General features: G+C 40.7%; 1 protein-coding gene across 9 annotated transcripts in view; it reads right to left on the bottom strand.

Moving 5' to 3' along the window:
* Nucleotides 1–20,245, bottom strand: part of CAMK2D (calcium/calmodulin dependent protein kinase II delta) — a 194,804-nt gene that overhangs the window by 39,116 nt on the left and 135,443 nt on the right. For all 9 annotated transcript variants that reach the window (XM_069459185.1, XM_069459186.1, XM_069459184.1 and 6 more), the window contains exons 7-8: nt 13,483–13,585; nt 6,709–6,792 (exon numbers count right to left, since the gene is read on the bottom strand). In XM_069459185.1, coding sequence (XP_069315286.1) covers nt 6,709–6,792; nt 13,483–13,585 — 187 coding nt within the window. The remainder of the gene's footprint in view (nt 1–6,708; nt 6,793–13,482; nt 13,586–20,245) is intronic.

Below are 20,245 nucleotides of genomic sequence, written 5' to 3'. Positions count from 1 at the left end.
TGGAAACCCTGAGGGAGAAGAGTCAAGCAGGTGACACTTCGCCCGGGCCTGGGGACGCCTTTTATCCCTTGTCAGAGGTGGGCTCCTGGTCTCTGTGTCTTTTCTGTATCTCTAAAACATTTTAAACAACGTTTTTAAAAACAAAACAAAACTACTGAGGCTCTTAAATCAAGACTGAACGTTATTTTACCATAAAGGAGTTGAACAAAAAAAAGACTATGAAGAAAATCACAATATACTGTTACCTCATCTTTGCAACATAAAAGTAATCTTTCCATCTTGCATACATTATAGATCAATGTGCACTCATTTAAATTTATTTTCATATCATGTTTAGCATCTGACATAACAGATGCATCTAATGGCAATGACAGTGACGACGAGGATGATGAGGAAGGTGCGTGTTTGCATTCTCGGGACACAAGCAGAGAAGAGGCGATGTCTCAGTCATCTGGGCCCTCCGGTACGGGTGTGTCGGTGGGTGAAGACGCAAAGTCACTTTGTGACGGCAACCGCCTCCATCCAGTGTGAACATTTTCCGAAGAAACAGCTGGAGTTCGGCTACTATAAAATTATAGAAAAGACTCCCAACTGAGACATTTAGCATTCTGGACCTGGGCTGTTTGTTCTTGTGGATTATGTGTGCAGGTGACACCTGGTGGCTGCCTCTCGGGGAGGGGACAGCTGCCAGAAGCCTCCTTCCCTGAGAAAAGCAGCTGATACGGACACAGATGCCCGCAATTCAATTATTTGAGTGAGGAATTTCTACCAAAAAAAAATACTTAAAAACTAATAGCATACGTATAGGAGATTTCAAAAACTTTCTATTTTCTCAGAGCACAGAATTAGGAGCGTTGGGGCATAATGATGATGAAACATTAGTAAGTTTCATCATAGGTGACATTAATTGAGCAGCCACGTGTGCTTCGTGCATTCCTTTATTTAATCCTGGTACCGCGCCATGAGGCGAATATTGCTACTGTTAATATCTCCATTTCACTGGTGAAGAAACAAGGCGGAGAGGTTCAGTAACTGTGTAGCCACCAGCAGGACCGCCATGGGGACGCCCTAAACATTCCTTACGGTCACTTTTTCTTAAGAAAAAGGTTATTTTTCTTATTGATCCTCTTAACTGTCTCATCTTTGATCAGCGTAAGCCTCTTCGAGTTGGCTCCCGAGTCCTGTTAATACAAACCCAGTGGCCTTTGATAGTTTCTTTTCTTTCTCCTGGATCATCTTGTACTTTTCTTGATCCAGACATGGAATCAGTTGCCACGACAAGAAGTTCCGCTTCCTTTTAGTGGTAACCGAGACCTTTTGGTTATCTAGAGACCAAAATCAGGCATCTGAGTATGCTCTGTGGTTTCTCCCCCAAAAAATAAATAAATAAATTGAGAAATGAGAGAGGAGACAGAGAGGAATGGAAACCACAAACTAGAAGAAACTTAAGGGACCTAAGAGACCAAACTAAATTATGACACACGAGGGCAAACAGGAAAAATGACTGGATATTTTGATGATATTGAGCAATTATTATTAAATTTTAAAGTTGGTATTATTGTCAGACTTTTTTTTTAAAAAAGAGTCCTTTTCTTTTAGAGATACATTAGGATATTTTTAGATGTGCTGATGTGATGTCTGGATTTGATTGAGATAACCTTGGATAGGGATGAGCGGGGCGTGGGACACATTTAAAAATAGACACTAGAACTCGTTTTCCTTATCTTATGTATGTATTTGTGCTTGGGAGATGTTAGCTATGTTTAATAAGAGCTTTGTGAAGCACTGATGACTGATTAGGTAGAAAGACTACAGTATCAACAATATTCAAAAATGATTTTAATAAAAGTGAATGATCACTTTAATGATGAAACATTCTGAAGGCTCTTCTTTAAAATGAGAGACAAAGAAGGGATGTTGGAAAACTGAGAAGTTAGTGGAAAGTTCAAGGAACAGGCCGGGCACGGTGGCTCACGCCTATAATCCCAGCACTCTGGGAGGCCGAGGTGGGACGATCGCTCGAGGTCAGGAGTTCGAGACCAGCCTGAGCAAGAGCGAGATCCCGTCTCTACTAAAAATAGAAAGAAATTATCTGGACACCTAAAAATATATATGGAAAAAATTAGCCGGGCATGGTGGTGCATGCCTATAGTCCCAGCTACTCGGGAAGCTGAGGCAGGAGGATCGATCGAGGTCAGGAGTTTGAGACCAGCCTGACCAAGAGCGAGACCCCGTCTCTACTAAAAATAGAAAGAAATTATCTGGCCAACTAAAAATATATATAGAAAAAATTAGCCGGGCATGGTGGTGCATGCCTGTAGTCCCAGCTACTTGGGAGGCTGAGGCAGGATTGCTTGAGCCCAGGAGTTGGAGGTTGCTGTGAGCTACGCTGATGCCATGGCACTCTAGCCAGGGTGACAGAGTGAGACTCTATGTTTCAAAAAAAACAATAATAATAAATAAAGTTAATGGAACAATCTGAGACATCCACTTAATGTTCTCAGTCAATAATGGGTACGCTATGAGCATACAAGCAAAATGCACAGTTAACTATTTAAGTGGTAAGTATTTCTCTCTTGCCTTGTAACACCACAAGCAAAAAGGTCACCATACAGTTCAAACAGAGAAAGTGCTCAACCAATGGGTAGACAAAGAGCTGGAAGACCACGCCAGCAAGTCATTCTGCAGGGCATGGAAGCTGCCTGTGCCCCGTGGCAAGAGTGGCCACCTGCCAGGCCTCCCGGCAGAGGCAGAGGCGACCGGCTGCGGCTGCACCGTGCGTGGGGCGGAGCGTGAACCAGGTAGATGGCTGTGCCCATCTGTCTGACAGGTACAACTGCTACCTAAGAACAAAAGCACTGTGTCATTTGTTCTTTTGGTTTTGATTATTTTAGAGAAACCAGAAACTGACAGTTTTCATAGCCATCTCCTGAGAATAAAAATAAAGATAAATAATAAATGTCAACACCTCCAAAAATAGAAGGTACCAACGTCTGGCTAAGATATCTGCGCCATCTGCAATGGACTGAATGTTTGTGTTTCCCCAAAATTCATATGTCGAAACCCTAATCCCAATGGGATGGTATTGGGCCTTTGGGAGGTGATTATTTCATGAGGGTGGACCTCTCATGACTGGGATTGTGTCCTTATAACGAGAGGCCAGAGAGTGAGCGAGGTCCCTTACTGCCATGTGAGGATACTACAAGAACGTGGCAGTCTGGCACCCTGAAGAGGGCTCTCCCAGAAGGCAACCTGGCCAAGCTGGCACCCTGGTCTCGACATTCAGCATCCAGAACTGTGAGAAATCAACCTCTGTTGTTTATAAGCCACCCGTCTATGGTCCTTTGTCACAGCAGCCTGAATTAAGGCTGTGTGATATTCCGTTGTGTGTCTATGCCTCATTTTGTTCATTCATTTAATCCAAATGGCCGTGGACATTTGGGTTCCTGCATCTCTCAGCTATTTCGAATAGTGCTGTTATGAATACAGGTGTGCAAACATTTCTTCAAAATCCTGCTTTCAATTCCTTTGTATATATGCCCAGCAGGGGGATTGCTGGATCATATGACTCTAGAGAGTCTTATTCAATGGTTCTGGGCTGGATCCCAGGAAGTGCATTGCTGAGAAGTACTTCGGGTCCCTCTGGAGCGTGTGGTCTGTGGGTCACAGGGGAAACCATACCTATAAATCTAGAGAGAGTTAACAAGTGTGTAAGTTGAGAGTAAGGGGAGATTGGTAAAGACTGTGATTGGGAGGAAGGCTTCAGGACTTGAAGAGTGTTGGAAATGCGAGTCATCAAAGGGTGGAGGCAGAAAGCTTTCTGTTTGGAGGCAGACCTCAGATTGGCCCCGTGTAAGGTAATCCCAGCATCGGTAACAGCAATCTATCGTCCAAAAGGCTTGGGATTTCATAGTGATAAAAGTGCCTGGTACTGACTTGGCCCAGCTGAAATATGCCAAGGCCAAGCCCCAGCAATCACACCATTTCTGAACCTAAATTCCCTGTGCAAGACGAGAAAAACCATATTCCATAAAATTCCAAAGGTTTGTCCAAAGGCATGGTACATTCTGTGACAGCCACTAATTTACTCTGACTCATAACTAACTGTTCAGAGTGACATCTAAATAAGGTAGAAAAGTAGTGAGACAACACATACGTACGTGGGCGGGAAGGGGCCTATGTTTATGGGCTCACATTTGTTTTTTTTTCTTTTTCAGCTAAAGTGTAGAAGAAGCTCTGTTAGAAACCAGTGATCCGGTGACATCTATAAACATTTGCTCATCCCATTAAGGAATTATGGTGGCAGCTATAGATACAGGAAAGCCATAAAAATCAATTTACTGTTGTTAATGGCAGAACACGGGGCTATGTTCTTGCTTCATTAATGTCTATTATTTACTTTCCAGTAATGGACTAGTTGTTCTCAAAGACTGAGCACAGGTCAGACCATACTCTGTGAGATCACAAAAGCAAGGTAATGGTGGCTGGTATTTGAGATTTCCTGTGTGCAGATAATCGCTTGTTTCTAATAAAAATAATGTGCAAATTCCTTTTAGTCATTATGCCAGTGCTGTGCTTCGCTCAGTTCTGTGTCAACTGCCAAAATGACAAAGAATCTGCCATAATGACTGTGCATAGCTTAATTCCCCTGTGAGACTGGCTGCCATTTTGCTAAATGACTTGTTCTGCGTTTCTTTTGTTATCGGAGCAGTGTGGTTTCTTACCACACAACCAGTGTCTACTCTTGAAAAGAAGTAGCTATTTACCTGGCAAGAGCTAGCGCTGATGGATGGATAGCTGGAGGAGAGTGTCCATCAAGCCATAAGCAACCAAGTAACGTGTGCATGACTGTGGTGGTGATCACAAGGCGATGAGTAAGGGGACATCATCTTACAAAGAGACTTTCATGTAACATGAGTGAGGTGACGTATAATAAAATGGTAAAGCAATTCCAAACCAATGGCAATGACCAAGAAATGGAACAAAAGAATTGATTATGATGTTCCCAGGCGTGGTGATGTCCCCAAAATATGTGATATTAGAATCCCTAAGACACATTCCTAGTTAGCTGTGTGATCCCAAATGCATGTCTAGACACGCAGTTAAAAGATGCACAGTCTTTGATACTTACAGTTTTTAAAAAATGTTATAGAGCTCAGACAACCAGGAAGGAAACAACTCTCCACCCGTCTTTCTTCCCTCTTCCAGCCAAGAAAGGTAGAGCTTCTACCTTGTAAGTTAGCTCAAATTTCACAGATGTGAAATACTACGATTATAAGATGTTTCATTCTTTTAAAAGGTTAGATATAGAAACTGTATTACAGAAATGTACCCAAACAGAAAATCTAGAAACCAAGGAAACGCAAATGTACCAAAGTAATGTTAAAATGAGTCATAGTGTGTTTTGTGGGTCTAAGACAGTGAGTCTAAACCCTGATGATGTGTCATAGGATATTAAAAATACAGTTGCCCACGTTCAACCCCAGATCCACCAAAGGGGAGGACCCATGTAGGATCTAGAAATTTCTAGATAAAGGCACACCTCATTTTATTGTACCTTGCAGATACTGCATTTTTCACAGATTGAAGGTTTACGGCATTCCCACAGTGAGCAAGTCTATTGGCGCTATTTTTCCAACAGGCTGTGCTCGCTTTGTGTCTCTGTTTCATACTTTGGTCATTCTTACAATATTTCAACATTTTTTTTCATTGTTGTATCTGTTATAGTAATCTATGATCAGTGATCTTTGATGTTACTCTTGTGATTATTTTGGGGCGCCACAAACTGTGCCCACATAAGATGGCAAATTTAATCAATAAATGCAGTGTGTGTCTTTTAGACACATCTTTTAGAGAATTTCCACTCTAAAAGATACTGCAGGTTGAGTACATCTTATCAAAAATGCTCGGGACCAGAAGTGTTTCAGATTTCAGATTTTTTAAGATTTTAAGATTAAATATTTGCATACACATAACGAGATATCTTGGGGATGAGACCCAAGTCGAATTGTGAAATTCATTTATATTTCATATACACTTTATACATATAGCATGAAGGTAATTTTATATAGTATTTTTAATAATTTTGTGCACGATCACTCTGGGAGAAGATTCTGAATGAAAAAAAAAATAACAAAAAACAAAACAATTTTGTGCATGAAATAAAGTTTTGACCACATTCGACTATGATCTGGCAGAGTGTGGAATTTTCCACTTGCGACATCATGTTGGCACTCAGATGGTTTCTAGGTTTTGGAGCACTTTGGATTTCAGCTTTTCAGATTCGGAATGCTCAACCTGTATTTTTATTTGAAACAATACTGGTTGCTATAGAGTGAATGTTCCCCTCCCGCCAAATGCACGTGTTGAAATCCTGACTCCCAATGGGACGGTATTAGGAGGTGGGGCCTTTGGTAGAGGGGAGGCCTCAAGAACTTGATTAGTGCCCTTGCAAAGGAGACCCTGGGAACTCGCTCACTCCTTCCGCCACGTGAGGACGCAAAGAGAAGACAGCCCCCTACACACAAGGAGGCAGGCTCGCTTCAGACACTGAATCTGCTGGAACCTGGATCTTGGATTTCCCAGCCTCCGGAACCGTGAGAAACAATTCTTTGTTGTTTAAGACATCAGTCTATGATTTTTATGGTAGACCAAATGGACTAAGCCACTCGTGGATTACAAAATTTGCTTGAAAATATAATTCCTTACCACACGCCCACATGTCCACTGGCTTTCCGTAGGGATCTTTACGTAAAACTTCTGGGGAAAGGTATCCAGGTGTACCCGCGAAACCTGGGCAAAGCAGAAGTCACCGAGTCAGAACTGACTTGACAAAATCAACACGACATGGGAAATGAAGAGAGAAGAGTTTCTGGAGGCTTCTTTAGTGATGTATTTGTCAAAATCAAACAAGGCACCCAGAGTTCTAAAATAATGTAGACTAGTTTTTATTTATAGCAGTATCAACATTAGTCTGCCCTGCCCTGTGAAATGACAAAAAATACATCTTTTTTCCGGATATGGAGGCCAATCTATTGTGTGTCACAGTCACTGTGTACACTTAAGGCCTCTTCTGGTTGGCAGTTCTTATTGGCACTTAGGTTTATAGGAGTTAAAACTAAACCCGAAAAGAAATAAGAAGAATTATTCACCAGGAGATGAAATAATTCCAAAATCCATCAAAGAGCTCACTGTGTACTAACAAATAATCGGAGTGTACTTACGACTGGCAACTAAAGACTTAGGGATATTCAGATGAATCACTATTGAACAAGTATCAACTAGACATTCAACTTAAGAAGAAAATGTGCTGAAACTAAATGATAAAAGTTTCATGTTAAATCAATCAGTATAGAATTCAGTAAGTGACACTGAAATAATGATCAATTTATAGCTAGCATTTACAATGCAATAGTTCTTATTTCTGAAAATAATGGCTTTTTAAATAAAAATAATTGCTTTGAAAGTACTAAACATAACTCTTCTCATTTGGAAGTTTTCTTTACAAGCACAAATAAACAGAAAACATTTCTTTAAAAGGATATGTAATCAGGAATTCCTCCAACTACAAATCACTAAAGAAACACATTGTGCATTTACTGGAACGCAAAGTGCTCAAGAAAACCTTTTACTTCTCATTTCTCCAACAAATTCATACTTATTAAGTACAAACAATGTGCAAGGAAGTATAAAATAAAGGAACACACACAGCAATATAGTTAATTCTTTCAACACGATTCCATTAGCAAATGAGGCAAAAGTTTGGGGCTCAATCTTTCTTTCTTTTTTTTCTTTTTAAATTTTCATTCCCTTCCTTCTCCTGTGTCTGTTTCGGAGGAAGATGGGGTCAACAATGATAAGGACGCCAAGAAAAGACCTGTATGCTGTAGTTTAAGCTCTACACGGACCACAGCTCATCTGCCTCTGCCTAAGGTTTTACTTGAAAGAAATGTTGGATGGGTAGTTGGGAGGGGAAAAGAACTACTGAGCAATAATGGTGGTTCTACTGCCTAAAATTTGAGGATGACCTTAAGGAGTTACGTGGAGTCTGTTAATTGCAAGGTAGGGATGTGCACACCTGTTTGAAAGAGCTTCCCGGTGCTTCTGTATCCCGTACCTGCCCCTCCATCCCCACCGCCCGCCCCCCCCCCCCCCCCCCCCCGCCTCTCTCCAGCTGCTCTCCAGCTAGTCCCAGGCCAAGAGACTCCAGAGAGAAACTGATGCCAACGTCGAGACTAAATCCCAAATCCTGAGTGTGCACGTTCAGATCCTGTATCACCCGGTTCTCCTTCATTCATCCAACGTGATTTCCTTCCTCTGAGCTCTTGACCCGACTAAAATCTTTAGGGTTTCTTGAAAACGGACTTCTCATTCTCACCCTTGATGCCACTTTTTCTGTTTCTGAGTTCTCAATTTTTTTTCTCTAAAGGACGGTGGCTCTAAGTTATTTTCTACTCAGAGCTCTCGTTAGCTACCTGTAGTCTCGGTGATCTTTTCTCACTCTGAATGTCGACAACTTTTTCATATACAATCTGTACTCACCCTACCTGAAATTAGTAAACTTCAATGTATGATTTAAGTAACGTAGAACACATGGCCAAGATCAGGAAATGTTAATGATATTCCCCTAAGGAAAGGGAAGCCACTATGTAAAAAGGAAAAGATTATTTTAAATGTAAATTATTATGAATCTCTTCCGGAGACTAAAATGCTAAGAGAACATCATCATAGTCGTTCTTATGTCGTGACAACCACCATTTGGGCAGTCAGTGAGATCCTTGCCCCGGGAATACTGAAGCGTGCATCTAAATTCATGGACGTTAAGAAACAATCGATGTGACCTTATCAATACAGAAATATTGGGGGCAAATTGGATAAAGCCTTCTTTAGTGGGAGATTACACTTTTAAGAATCTGGGATTATCACGATACATGCTATCAGCAGGTCAATCAATGAGAGCTTGCCTGCTTTAGGAATAGGATACATTTCCTACTTTGAAAAACCAATAGGAATATCAACACAGATAAAACAAGCAGAAAACAGAATTACTTACTGTTGGAAATGTATCCATTGCAACATATTGCCATGAGAAGAACCTTAATATTTTTAAAAAGAGACGTAACAGCAACTAAGCAAAGTAATTCTCCATGAAGCAAGATCTTGGTAGTGATCCTTTTTTTCCAGCAGCAATAAAATGCTAGAAATGTATTGCAAATAACGACTCTAGTTCCACAGGAGAAACAGGCTCTATTTGGATATTTCTCTTTGGTAAATTTTCTAGCCATCTTATCAGGTGTAGTGACTTAAGGGTTTTTTCCTAGCAATTTCGGCTAGTATTTGAATAGAACAGGGCTAGGAAGTGAGATGTGAAAATGGAAAAAAAAAAAAAAAAAAAAACCCAAACATATTTGGACATGAAAAGGAAAATTAAAAAGAATACAATAAACAGCTTCCATAATGCCTTGTATTATATACTGTATTGTTTTGCACACATTATATATTTTCCTTATTTGTCACAGGCCTCATATTTTTAAAATAAAATTATGCAAAAGCCTGAAGCTCTGGCAGTACACATAATGAAAAAAAATTCTGCTCTTTTCTTATTAAAATAACAAGGCTTTTCTTCACTAAACATTGACATTACATTTTCGAAGATAAAATTAATCAGTCAAATACATGAGACGATGCTGGCAGATAATGATGAATGAATATCAAAACAAGTCACTCATAGTAAAACATGCTTTTACTCTTAATAACCTAAAATAGATCTGGCAGTACACCCAAAAGAAATGAAGTACACCACATGCCTCTTTCCCCTCATGTTACCCATGAGAATTTACTTGAACTTGAGAAAAGAAAAAGGGGGGAAAAAGTGTAATCTTTTAAGCTTAGAAATTATATGTTAGAAACTTCTGAATTGTTAAATTTCCTGAGAACTTCAGATGCACCTGCTTTTAAACATTGTTGCTCTAATGGGTACATTAACAAGAACTCTGCTGTGGATAGTGCCATACAGAGGAGGTGGGGGTTCTACTGTTGATCTATCATTGCTTCTCTGGGACCAGCTTGCCATCAGAAGTGAATGGTTACAATCTGCAAATCTGTGTACTTTTGTTTGGATGCTGCTGCTCTCCCTGACCTGATGTTCAGTCTTTCGCTCGAAAATACTTTCACCGAATAGGCAAAGAACGGTGACATTGCGTTTCGTATCCAGATGGTTCTGAAAACTTTACTAGACATGGTTTACAGATCCGTCGTGCTCCTGTAGACGACTTCACTTAGTCTTGTAACAGTCCCGTAAAGGAGCATTTATCGGCTGGGCGAGGTGGCTCACGCCTGTCATCCTAGCACTCTGGGAGGCCGAGGCGGGAGGATCGCTCGAGGTCAGGAGTTCGAGACCAGCCTGAGCAAGAGCAAGACCCCGTCTCTACTAAAAATAGAAAGACATTATATGGACAACTAAAAAAAAATCTATATAGAAAAAATTAGCCGGGCATGGGGGCGCATGCCTGTAGTCCCAGCTACTCGGGAGGCTGAGGCAGGAGGATCGCTTGAGCCCAGGAGTTTGAGGTTGCTGTGAGCTAGGCTGACGCCACGGCACTCACTCTAGCCTGGGCAACAGAGAGAGACTCTGTCTCAACAAAAAAAAAAAAAAGAAAAAAAGAAAAAGAAAGGAGCATTTCTCATCCCATTTACAAAGAGGACCGTGACCTCGCAAAGGCAGTGACTTGCGCGGCGTCGCACAGCTATGCAGAATCAGAGCCAAGATAGAAATTCAGGTGTCTGATTCAAAAAGCAGGATTTGTTTTCACTACACGCCAGTCCTGCCTTCAAAACTACATGCGGCCTCACACAGGAGCTAACAACATACGGCTCAAAAGCGGGAGAGATGTGAGGAGCCTGATTCCAACACTCTTGGAATCACCACGCCAAGTTGCTGATGTAGATTTTGAGCTCTGATAAGAAAGACTTCTGCTTTCCTCCGGATACCAATCAGCACCTGTGCCCAGTTCTGCAAATTATGTCTCCGGGCTGAGTCAGTCCCTATATTTCAGTACCTGCCTCCTGCCCCGAGTCATTCATGAACCGGGATCCCACTTTGCTCTAGACAGAACCAGAGTCCTGTCTTCGAACCCAAGGTCTTGGACTCTAATTTCTTCTCGACAGATTCCCGTGGAGTTCAGAGATGCTGCCTGCTCTGTGTGTCATCTGGAATGTGCCTCCTTCTACGCGCTCCCTAGTTCGAGCTGTCATCCTGCATAATTTGAACGACTGCGTTAGCTTCACTGGGTCCTTGCTTTCAGGGTGAATTTCCTTCAACCATCCTCCACTCTGAAATCATTATTACAGAGCATGAGCCCAATTGTGTCCCTGTCCACTAAGAACTTTTTACTAAATCTCTAAAGTCTTTAAGATAAAAGCCAAACCCTTCAAAAAGACATATAGTCCTTTACTGCTTTGTTAACGAACACTTATTCCAGTGTATTTTATACTTTAGCTATATCAATCTTCTTGATAGTCTTAAAACAGAATAAATAGTTTCATGCCTGTGCACATCTCTTTGTGTGGAATGCTTTAATCTCTGTGCGCGCCAGTGGACAAACTCACATTCATCCTTTAGGCAACGTAAGTGTTAAGGCAATTACGGACCCTCTCCCCAGAGGGAGGATTTTGTGCTTCCCCTTGTGTTTCCAGAGCACCTCATGTGGGCCTGTGTTAAGAAACTCCCGCCCTGAACAGTAAATAGTTATTGATACAGAAGCCTCAGCTCCCTGAGGGTCAGGACTTCCTGTTTAATTTATGTATTTCTGATAATTTGCTCTCCCCATCTCTGTGACAGCCCCGTGACTTCCTGTTGAGCCCCTAACTCCTGTTCCTGTGTATTATTTATTTATATCAACTATACTCTCTGCCAGGAGACAGAGATCTACCTGAATCTCCAATTTACAGGAGTGACGCCAGCTCCTACCTTCTTTCAGTTTGCTGTTAACTGGAATAAGCTTATTCAAACGTCAAAACAGGACAAACCAAATGACAAGCTTGGAGGCATTAGATTCATCGGGGGTAAAGAGCAAGGAGTCAATGTAGAAGGTAATGTTAGACCCGGGAGGGATGGCAAACAAGGATGACTGTCGAGCCCTGAAACAGGACAGGCAGCGGACACTGAGGTCCTAAATGAGGCCACCTGGAAGGCCACCAGGCCAACCACCCCCGTTCACTGGCTGGCCCAGGTCAGAGCAACGCGGTGAATCCTGGGGGCTACGTGTGCGCATTAGGAGATGTGTGTGTTGGGAACACAGAGGAGCATTTGCACATACAACAAATGAAATAAGCATGTTTAGAGTCCTCTGTTTGTTGTTGAGCTGAAAGAAAAAAACAAAAACAAAAACAGAGTCTCGCTCTGTCGCCCAGGATGGAGTGCAGTGGCATTAGCATTGTAACCTGTAATTCCTGGGCTCAAGCTATCCTCCCCCGAGCCTCCCGAGTAGCTGGGACCAGAGGTGCACACCACCACACCCAGCTAATTTTTAAAAAAATGTTTTGTAGAGATGGGGGTCTCGCTATGTTGCCCAGGCGGGTCTGAACCCCTGGCCTCAAGTGATCAATCTGCCTCAGTCTCCCAAGGTGCTGGGATTACAGGTGTGAGCCACGATGCTTTGGCTAATTATCTTTTAAAAAATTATCTAACTGCAACATATTGAAAGTCAGAAGAGAAGTAACGCAGGCTTGGGAGAGGTTACACTTTAGACCTCTGCATGAGAAATGGGTAAATGCTGAGAAATGGCACGGAGAGAAACAGGAAAATCAATAGGTAAAATAATTTAGTCTGAATATTAAAATAATACATAAGCTGGTTAGAAACACTATAATTTAAATTTATTTAACTTCTTCCTTAATTGCAAAGAAAAATTTTATCATATGGAAATCTCAAAATCATCAGAATTTTAGAGAGGGAACCGGCATGTTGAAGAAACAGAAGATAATTAAAATGAAGCACACACATAAGTATATGCTTTATAACATTTAGAAAAAAATCTTTAATTCACTAATCACAAAATATTGTATGTGAAATATTTTTTTTTTAATTCCTGAGTACCTACAATTTACATAGCAGCTTCTGGCAACATGTGAGGTTGTATGTAAACAATCAACTTTCTCTCAAATTAAAAAAAAAATACTCTTGGAATATTGCAATCATCCAGTTAATTCTTCGTATAGGATCCATTTTCTCACCCATCCTCTAAGGAAAAAAGTATATGTGTTCTTGCTCTCCCATTAATTCTTTCTTGTAAATTATTTCTGGATTACATATCCTTTAATTATAGTAAAATTAAGTGCTTATAAAGGTTCGGTATATTAAAATTAGTCCAACTGTTGTCAGGGAACTTTCCCATTTTAATTTGGCGGGGCAGTGGGCGTGGGAGCCCGAGGTGGGAGGCCAGAAGGCCACAGGCAGGACGAAGGAGAGCGAGGTCTACTCACCGAACCACGCCTGCTGGTCTCCTTGAACTTCTATGGCTAAGCCAAAGTCGGCCAGTTTCACAGCGGCTCCCTTGGATTTGCTAGCTAAAAGCAAATTCTCAGGCTTTATTTAGAAAGAAAAAAGAAAGAGACCGAAGTGAGAACCTATTTTAAGTGACTATTCAAAACTAACATTTTTATAGGATTAGGAAAAAGAAAAAAAAAAAAAGAAAAGAAAAGAAAAAAAGTCATGCACTGTCGTCTCTCCCAGAGACTGCCATTCCTAAATCCCGGGGAAAATGTGGTTAGAAAATGATTCCAAGTGATCATGTGTGCAGGCTTCAGACAGAGGCGTACGTGGACTGGGGAGATACTTGATAGAAGATGGGATACACTTGGGGAGAGACCCGATGAATGACAGCGTCTGTCTTGACCTGCACACATGCTCCAACGACCGCCCGAGCGTCACACTTGGCCACAGACATTGACTTAGAAGCCGAACGCGGAACAGACAGCTTCAGCAGAAGGGAACTTGGCAAAACGATAACAAGAGTTGGACCAATCTACAGACATTTGGCAAATGAAACTTGCAAATTGAATCCTAGTTAACTTCAAGAGCTTGGACCCAAATGTAGTGATTTTGATGCCTCAATGTTTCCAAACAATTTCTGCACAGATTTTGGACACTTTGAATTATGAATTAAAATTGCTGTCTTTAAGAATCTGTTTATTCTTAAAGGCAGGGAGAGGATACTGCTATTTGCCAAATGTTATAGTTAGCTTTTTTTCTTTACAAGCCAGCTTTTGAAACATAATTTACATTTCTTCAAAGGATGATTCAAAGCATTACTTATATTCTTATGCTCCCGTCTCAGAATACCATGAGAAAGATACATTTTTATTTTCTTGGGTATTTATCATCACTCAAGGACTGATTGTTCAGGCTTGGAATGAGGCTGTGTCTACACCACTGTTTCCCAACCAGTGCATCAGGACACTTTTATACTTTGAAAGTAAGCTCCAGGGCAAAAGAATTCAATTTCCCTGGATCCCCTTTGTGGATTTTAAGAAATGACGGGAGAAGATGGTGAGGAAAAGAAGGCTGATTAATATATACAGCCAAGGGTATACAATCCCAGCTATCTGGACGCATATATGGCTGGATTGGTGTCTATATGGGAGAGGCGCTCGAAGTCTTCCTACTTTGGGATAAGAACAAGCGAATTTAGAAGTGTGTCTCAGACTGAAAAAGTTGGGGAACAATGGACTCTACAAGTGCCAAAACGATTGTCTGAACATCTAGAAATTCAGTCAATCAGATTAATTTTCTTTATAGGTAGACAAATAATTTTATGTATTTTTTATATCACATTGGCTATTTTTTTCTTACTTGATTAGTCAATTCTGTCGGTTGTTTTGACCTTGTGTAAACACAGCCTAAACCAGTATTTAACTTACTAATGAAGCCAGCCATGCAAATTAGCAGAGACCCATAACCAGAGCTGGGAAGAAATTAGGTTAACTCTACAAGAAATCAGAGTGTGGGCAAACAGGTTTTAATCGAGTACCAGACTTCTTCAGGCTACTGCTGCTCACTGCCATCAGATCCATCACTATTATGACGATCAGTAAATGTAAGAAAACTTTTGTTATTTTTTTAGGGCCGATAGGGGTTTTGAACTAACTCAGCACTGAACACGTAAGTTAATTTGGAGTATGGAATGATGTCTCAAGAATACGAAAGATCTCCACGCTGAAATAACTTTTGGTAAAACCTAACAATCAAAATTATTTGGAACTTTGGTTATTTTTTCAATATACCGTAGTATCTAATCACATTGAATGATTCACATTTGATATTTTATTTTTGCAACTAAAATTTATGGTCTGCCCCATTTATTTATCAATGCATTTTCGACCTTGATCAAGAAGTAATTTCCAACCATTAATTTATGGAATAAATAACTTGGAAAAACTACACCAAACTGTAAGCAACAGTTCATTGTATCTCTTTGTGACCTTCCCATTCAAAAGCACTGAGATGTCACGGATTTCTCTTAATACACATCTGTCCTAATTTGTCAACCATAGACTCATTAAAAAGAAAAGTTCCAATCATTTTAGAAATCACAGCCATTTTAGGTCTTTGAAGTCAAGCGTTATCGAAGTTTGTTGAGCAAATGCCAGTGTCATTAGTGAATAAGCATTTAAAAAAATTGAACGTGTTTTCACTCTTAGCACTAAATAAAAAAGCTCTGAGCAGTGCTGTGTGGATGATGCCCTTAAACACCAAGTATCTGCCAATTCAGAAGAAGTGGAATGCCTTAGTTTTACCATGCGTGAACCTGTGAATGACTGGGACGAGTATTCGTAACTAGAGATGACCTAGAAGACTTCACTGTAGGCCTGTGAGTCATCCAGGAAAATAATAAATCCATCTGGATTAGTGTTTTACTTTATACCCAGGAAGACTGTTCAGCTGCAGTTATGCACAGGAAAAGGCAAGGGCTATTTCAAGGGGATCGTATAGATTGAAAAATTAATAGCACTGAAATGATTTCATGTTTATGTATATCTTTTAGGCAACCCTAAAATACAGACTTACGGAATGAAAACTGAAAAATTCGGATACTCGTTGACTTCATTAAAGGATTATTTGCTTTTTGATGTTTTTGTCACAAGATTGCTTTAAATGGCAGCTCCAAGAAAACATTAAAAGTGTCGTAAGTTTTATTTCTATATTGCTCTTTGGAATGCACCAGTTGGAATAGTCCTGTTATGTTTTGTGAGGGTACAGGAGGCTTAACCACCAAGACTTCCTAAAGTCACATTTTAATCAGGACAGGCAGTTCTGATTTTTTTGATTCACTACCACTCATATAGCCTCCAACTTAAGAAATACGTTGTACTGCAAAAATTCATTGGCAACGTTAGTTTAAATTCTGAATGCCTACAGAAAGGACGATAATCTGTCTACTCTTGCACCGAAGTTAAAAGAACAGAATCTCTCACCTCATCTGGGACTAACCTCCTTGGAAAGGGTCACCCCTACATGCTTATCTGCTACTGCTCCGCTCTTCTGATTTTCTAAGATGAATGAGACAGGTGAGAGCAGAAGCTCAGGGCTTCCGACACAGCTACAGCTGACCACGGGCAGGGCCCTGGGAAAGGAACACGCAGCACGACAGTCTGGAAAGAATGCGGACGTGTGGGTTCCTGTCCTCGCCCTGGCTGTGGACTTGGGCAACTCACAGACTCTTGGAGCTAATTAATTAGTTCTTTCATCTCTCAAATGAACCTCAGAAGGCTACTGAATTCTATCTTGTATCAGTGTCTACGGAATGATAGAATCCGGTGGGATCTCTGTCCCCTGTAGCTAGCGACGGTACACACGTTAGCGGTTAGCTATTCTATTCCACTGCAGCTGGCCACTTCAATGTGCAGCATATTTAATATCTGCAATGAACGCTCATAGCTTGAGAAATGTCTGTGTTAATGATGACAGCTTACATACAATCTATTAGGTTCGTCTTTTTATACCGAGATTATCTCTAGACTCTTACAAAGCCATCACTTTTTAGGCTGGTTTCCAAACAGAGCCTGCTGACATTCTCACACACGGGTCCCTTCCCTACTGCCGTTGCTTCGGGATGATGCAGGATTTTCCACGACATCTGGTCTCGGTGTCAACAACCATTTATAGCATATCAGCTGTAAGGAGCAGCAACTGTTTGCGAGTTTGGTTCTGCACTTCCATATGGACACAGTGGAAACTTCTTCCAATGTGATTCAAGATTTTCTTTTTTTTTTTTTTTTGAGGCAGAGTCCCGCTCTGTCACCCAGGCTAGAGTGCTGTGGCATCAGCCTAGCTCACAGCAACCTCAAACTCCTGGGCTCAAGCGATCCTCCTGCCTCAGCCACCCGAGTAGCTGAGACTACAGGCATGCGCCACCATGCCCGGCTAATTTTTTTTTCTATATATTTTTAGTTGTCCAGCTAATTTCTTTTTACTTTTTAGTAGAGACGGGGTCTTGCTCTTGCTCAGGCTGGACTCGAACTCCTGAGCTCAAACGATCCACCCACCTCGGCCTCCCAGAGTGGTAGGATTACAGGCATGAGCCACTGCGCCCGGCCTCTTACCATTTTTATTATTAAGGTCCTATCTTGATCCAAACCTTTCCAAAGACTGCAGTCGTACCCCTGAACCACAGCACTATAATTATACAACCGCTGCTAGATCTCCCAATATTACTTGCATCCACATCAACTGGGCTGCCATGGGTTACACCCTGGGCAAACGGCTGTGGTCCTTGTATACACTGGGTACCGCCTGGTGCTGACTGATGCTCTTGCTTTACGCTGATTTCCCACTACCCCGAATCTCCTCCTATTGCTTGTTTCTGGGACATTCTCAAATTGCCTGCTGTGCCTCAGCCTTGTTTATAGGTCCTCATAGTTTTCCATGTGGTGATTTCCACTGTCTAATGAGTTGAAGTTATTCAAATAGTGACCCTTATTCTGAAGATACACATAGCCCCTTTATGTTATTCAAATAGCAACATATTTAATAATCTATTATATCCGATATTGTCTTTTATATTATAAATATATTTTTGGTTGAACTTCATTCATTCCTAAATTGAAGGACTACTGCGAGCGTTGCTGGGTGCAAGGCCCTGCCTCAGGGACTGGGGGGTGACACACTCCCAGGGGGCGCATACCCAGATTGTGCAGCACCCATCCGCTCATGGGTGACTTTGATGATGATAAACATAACATTTCTTACGTTTTTCTTTCACTGATATGGACAAATCAAACTATGTGCATTAAACATCCGAATTGCACGTGAATTAACGTAAGAATTGAGATACAGAAATAAAACCACATGGCATAAAAATACTCAGGGTAATTTCTTTTTAAATCCTGGTAATAAGACATTTCAGCAGTTGATCTCCTTTTTCACTGTACTCTATGGTACATATGTTATTACAAGCAATCTATTTATCAGAGTGCACATGATGGGTATAAAAGGCACAAAACAAAGCCAGAGATTTAATACTCTCAAGGTACGCGTGAACGGCCACTCAAGTGCAAGGTTTGGATTCTCTCAGTATGTTTATGAAGTGGCTTCCTGAAGCCAGCACTGAGAACCAGGTTCAACTGAAGTCTACCCAAGGCAGCAGTTTGACAGAAACTAGGAAAACGATTACAAAAATTACAACAAGCTCTCTTGAAAGTTCATTTCTGTCCTTTCCCCAAATCAGAATAAGAATGGAGAGCAAAACTACTTTTCCCCCTTGAAAGAAATCCGATAGGTAATGAAGAAGCTCTTTCTTTCGGTGCTGAGCCTCCCTAGAAATCACCTGCTTGAGTTTTTAATCAGTGACTTTAGCTCCTATGACAGAAAATATATTTTTCTTCGCAGCCCAGGCCTGGGCCCACTGACATCTCTGATTAAAGTTCCAGTCCGTGAAGGGGTCAGCGGAGTCGGGACACTTAGAGAAGGACCCTGTATTAGGACTCCACAAAACACAACTGTGAAGTCATAGAAGAGAGGTCACATTTTTCATGCTTGGCTTTTAGAGCACACGTATGGTTATACAGCATGGAGTAAAATATTTCAAGTGCCAAGTTGCTAAAATAGAGTATTTGATAAACTAGCACAAATAATATGGACACCCACATATGTTCACTTAAAAAAAAAGTAGCACTGTGGGTTCTGAGCAGTGACAAAAACGGGCTCTGTCTAAACGTGGCTAGTAAGGGATTTTTGAGGTGATTGCAAAAAACATGAATTTTCAAAGGAACATATTATTTTTCCTTTATCCTAATGGGTAAATTTGATAAGTGCTAGTGGATACACATAGTCCTATTTTGGCTCTTCAAAAGAATATGACCGTAACCACATCTTTGCTTTTAATCATTAAAGCTCTCGGAATCAACTGAAATCAAAAGAACATTCCAGAAAAAGAAGGCAATGTTTTGCTTTCGAATCACAGCTTCATGTAACTAACTGTGCATGCTTAGAGATATACTCTTCTAGAATATTACATGACTGGAAACTATAGATTTATAATTTATTATAACTAGAAAAGTCTGCTCGTGAGAAAACTGTCTAGGTCCTTCCACAGAACACACGCAGTTTTAGACATTTTAAATTAGCAGCTTTGTCCCAATGCCTGGAAAATGCTGAGGGTGCAAACAAAAAAATCGAAACTATATGGTGTTCACATTTGCTATTTCACTCACCTACTAGCTTGCTTTCACTGACATTTCTAGCCCTTCACTATTTCTCTGACATTCCGAAAGTAAAACTAGAATGCTGGGAAAAGGGCCCAGAAAATTAATTTAAAATGTATTCTTTTTGTGAACTATTTCATTTCTAAATGATTTCTTAAAAGTATTAGTGGGCACACAAACAACATTATAAATACAGGGATGGAAATATGTACTTGCTACATAAATATTATTTGATGATAAAATTTGTTTCACTTTTTTTTAACTGCATCTTTAAAAGGCACTAGTATCTTGGCCCCTAGGAATGTGAGTAAACGAAGATCTAAGAACCCTAAGTGCCCTCAGAATTCCTAGGACTAACGTTAAGGGAAAGAGAATATGAGTTTAAAAATGGGGTTTTTAGCACTCAATCACTCTGGCTTAAAGTCTACTTCATAACTTTAATTTCTAATCACTCCCTAATTTTGATGAGCATTTACATTATGTCGGGTATATACAGTGTGGATATAAAATGCTATGTTTTATTAATGTCCACAGAACAAATTTA

The sequence above is a fragment of the Eulemur rufifrons genome, chromosome 26 (genome assembly GCF_041146395.1).
Source record: "Eulemur rufifrons isolate Redbay chromosome 26, OSU_ERuf_1, whole genome shotgun sequence".
Classification (NCBI taxonomy): Eukaryota; Metazoa; Chordata; class Mammalia; order Primates; family Lemuridae; genus Eulemur; species Eulemur rufifrons.
The sequence above is the reverse complement of the archived record's forward strand: the minus strand, read 5'-3'. Positions and strand labels throughout refer to the sequence as shown.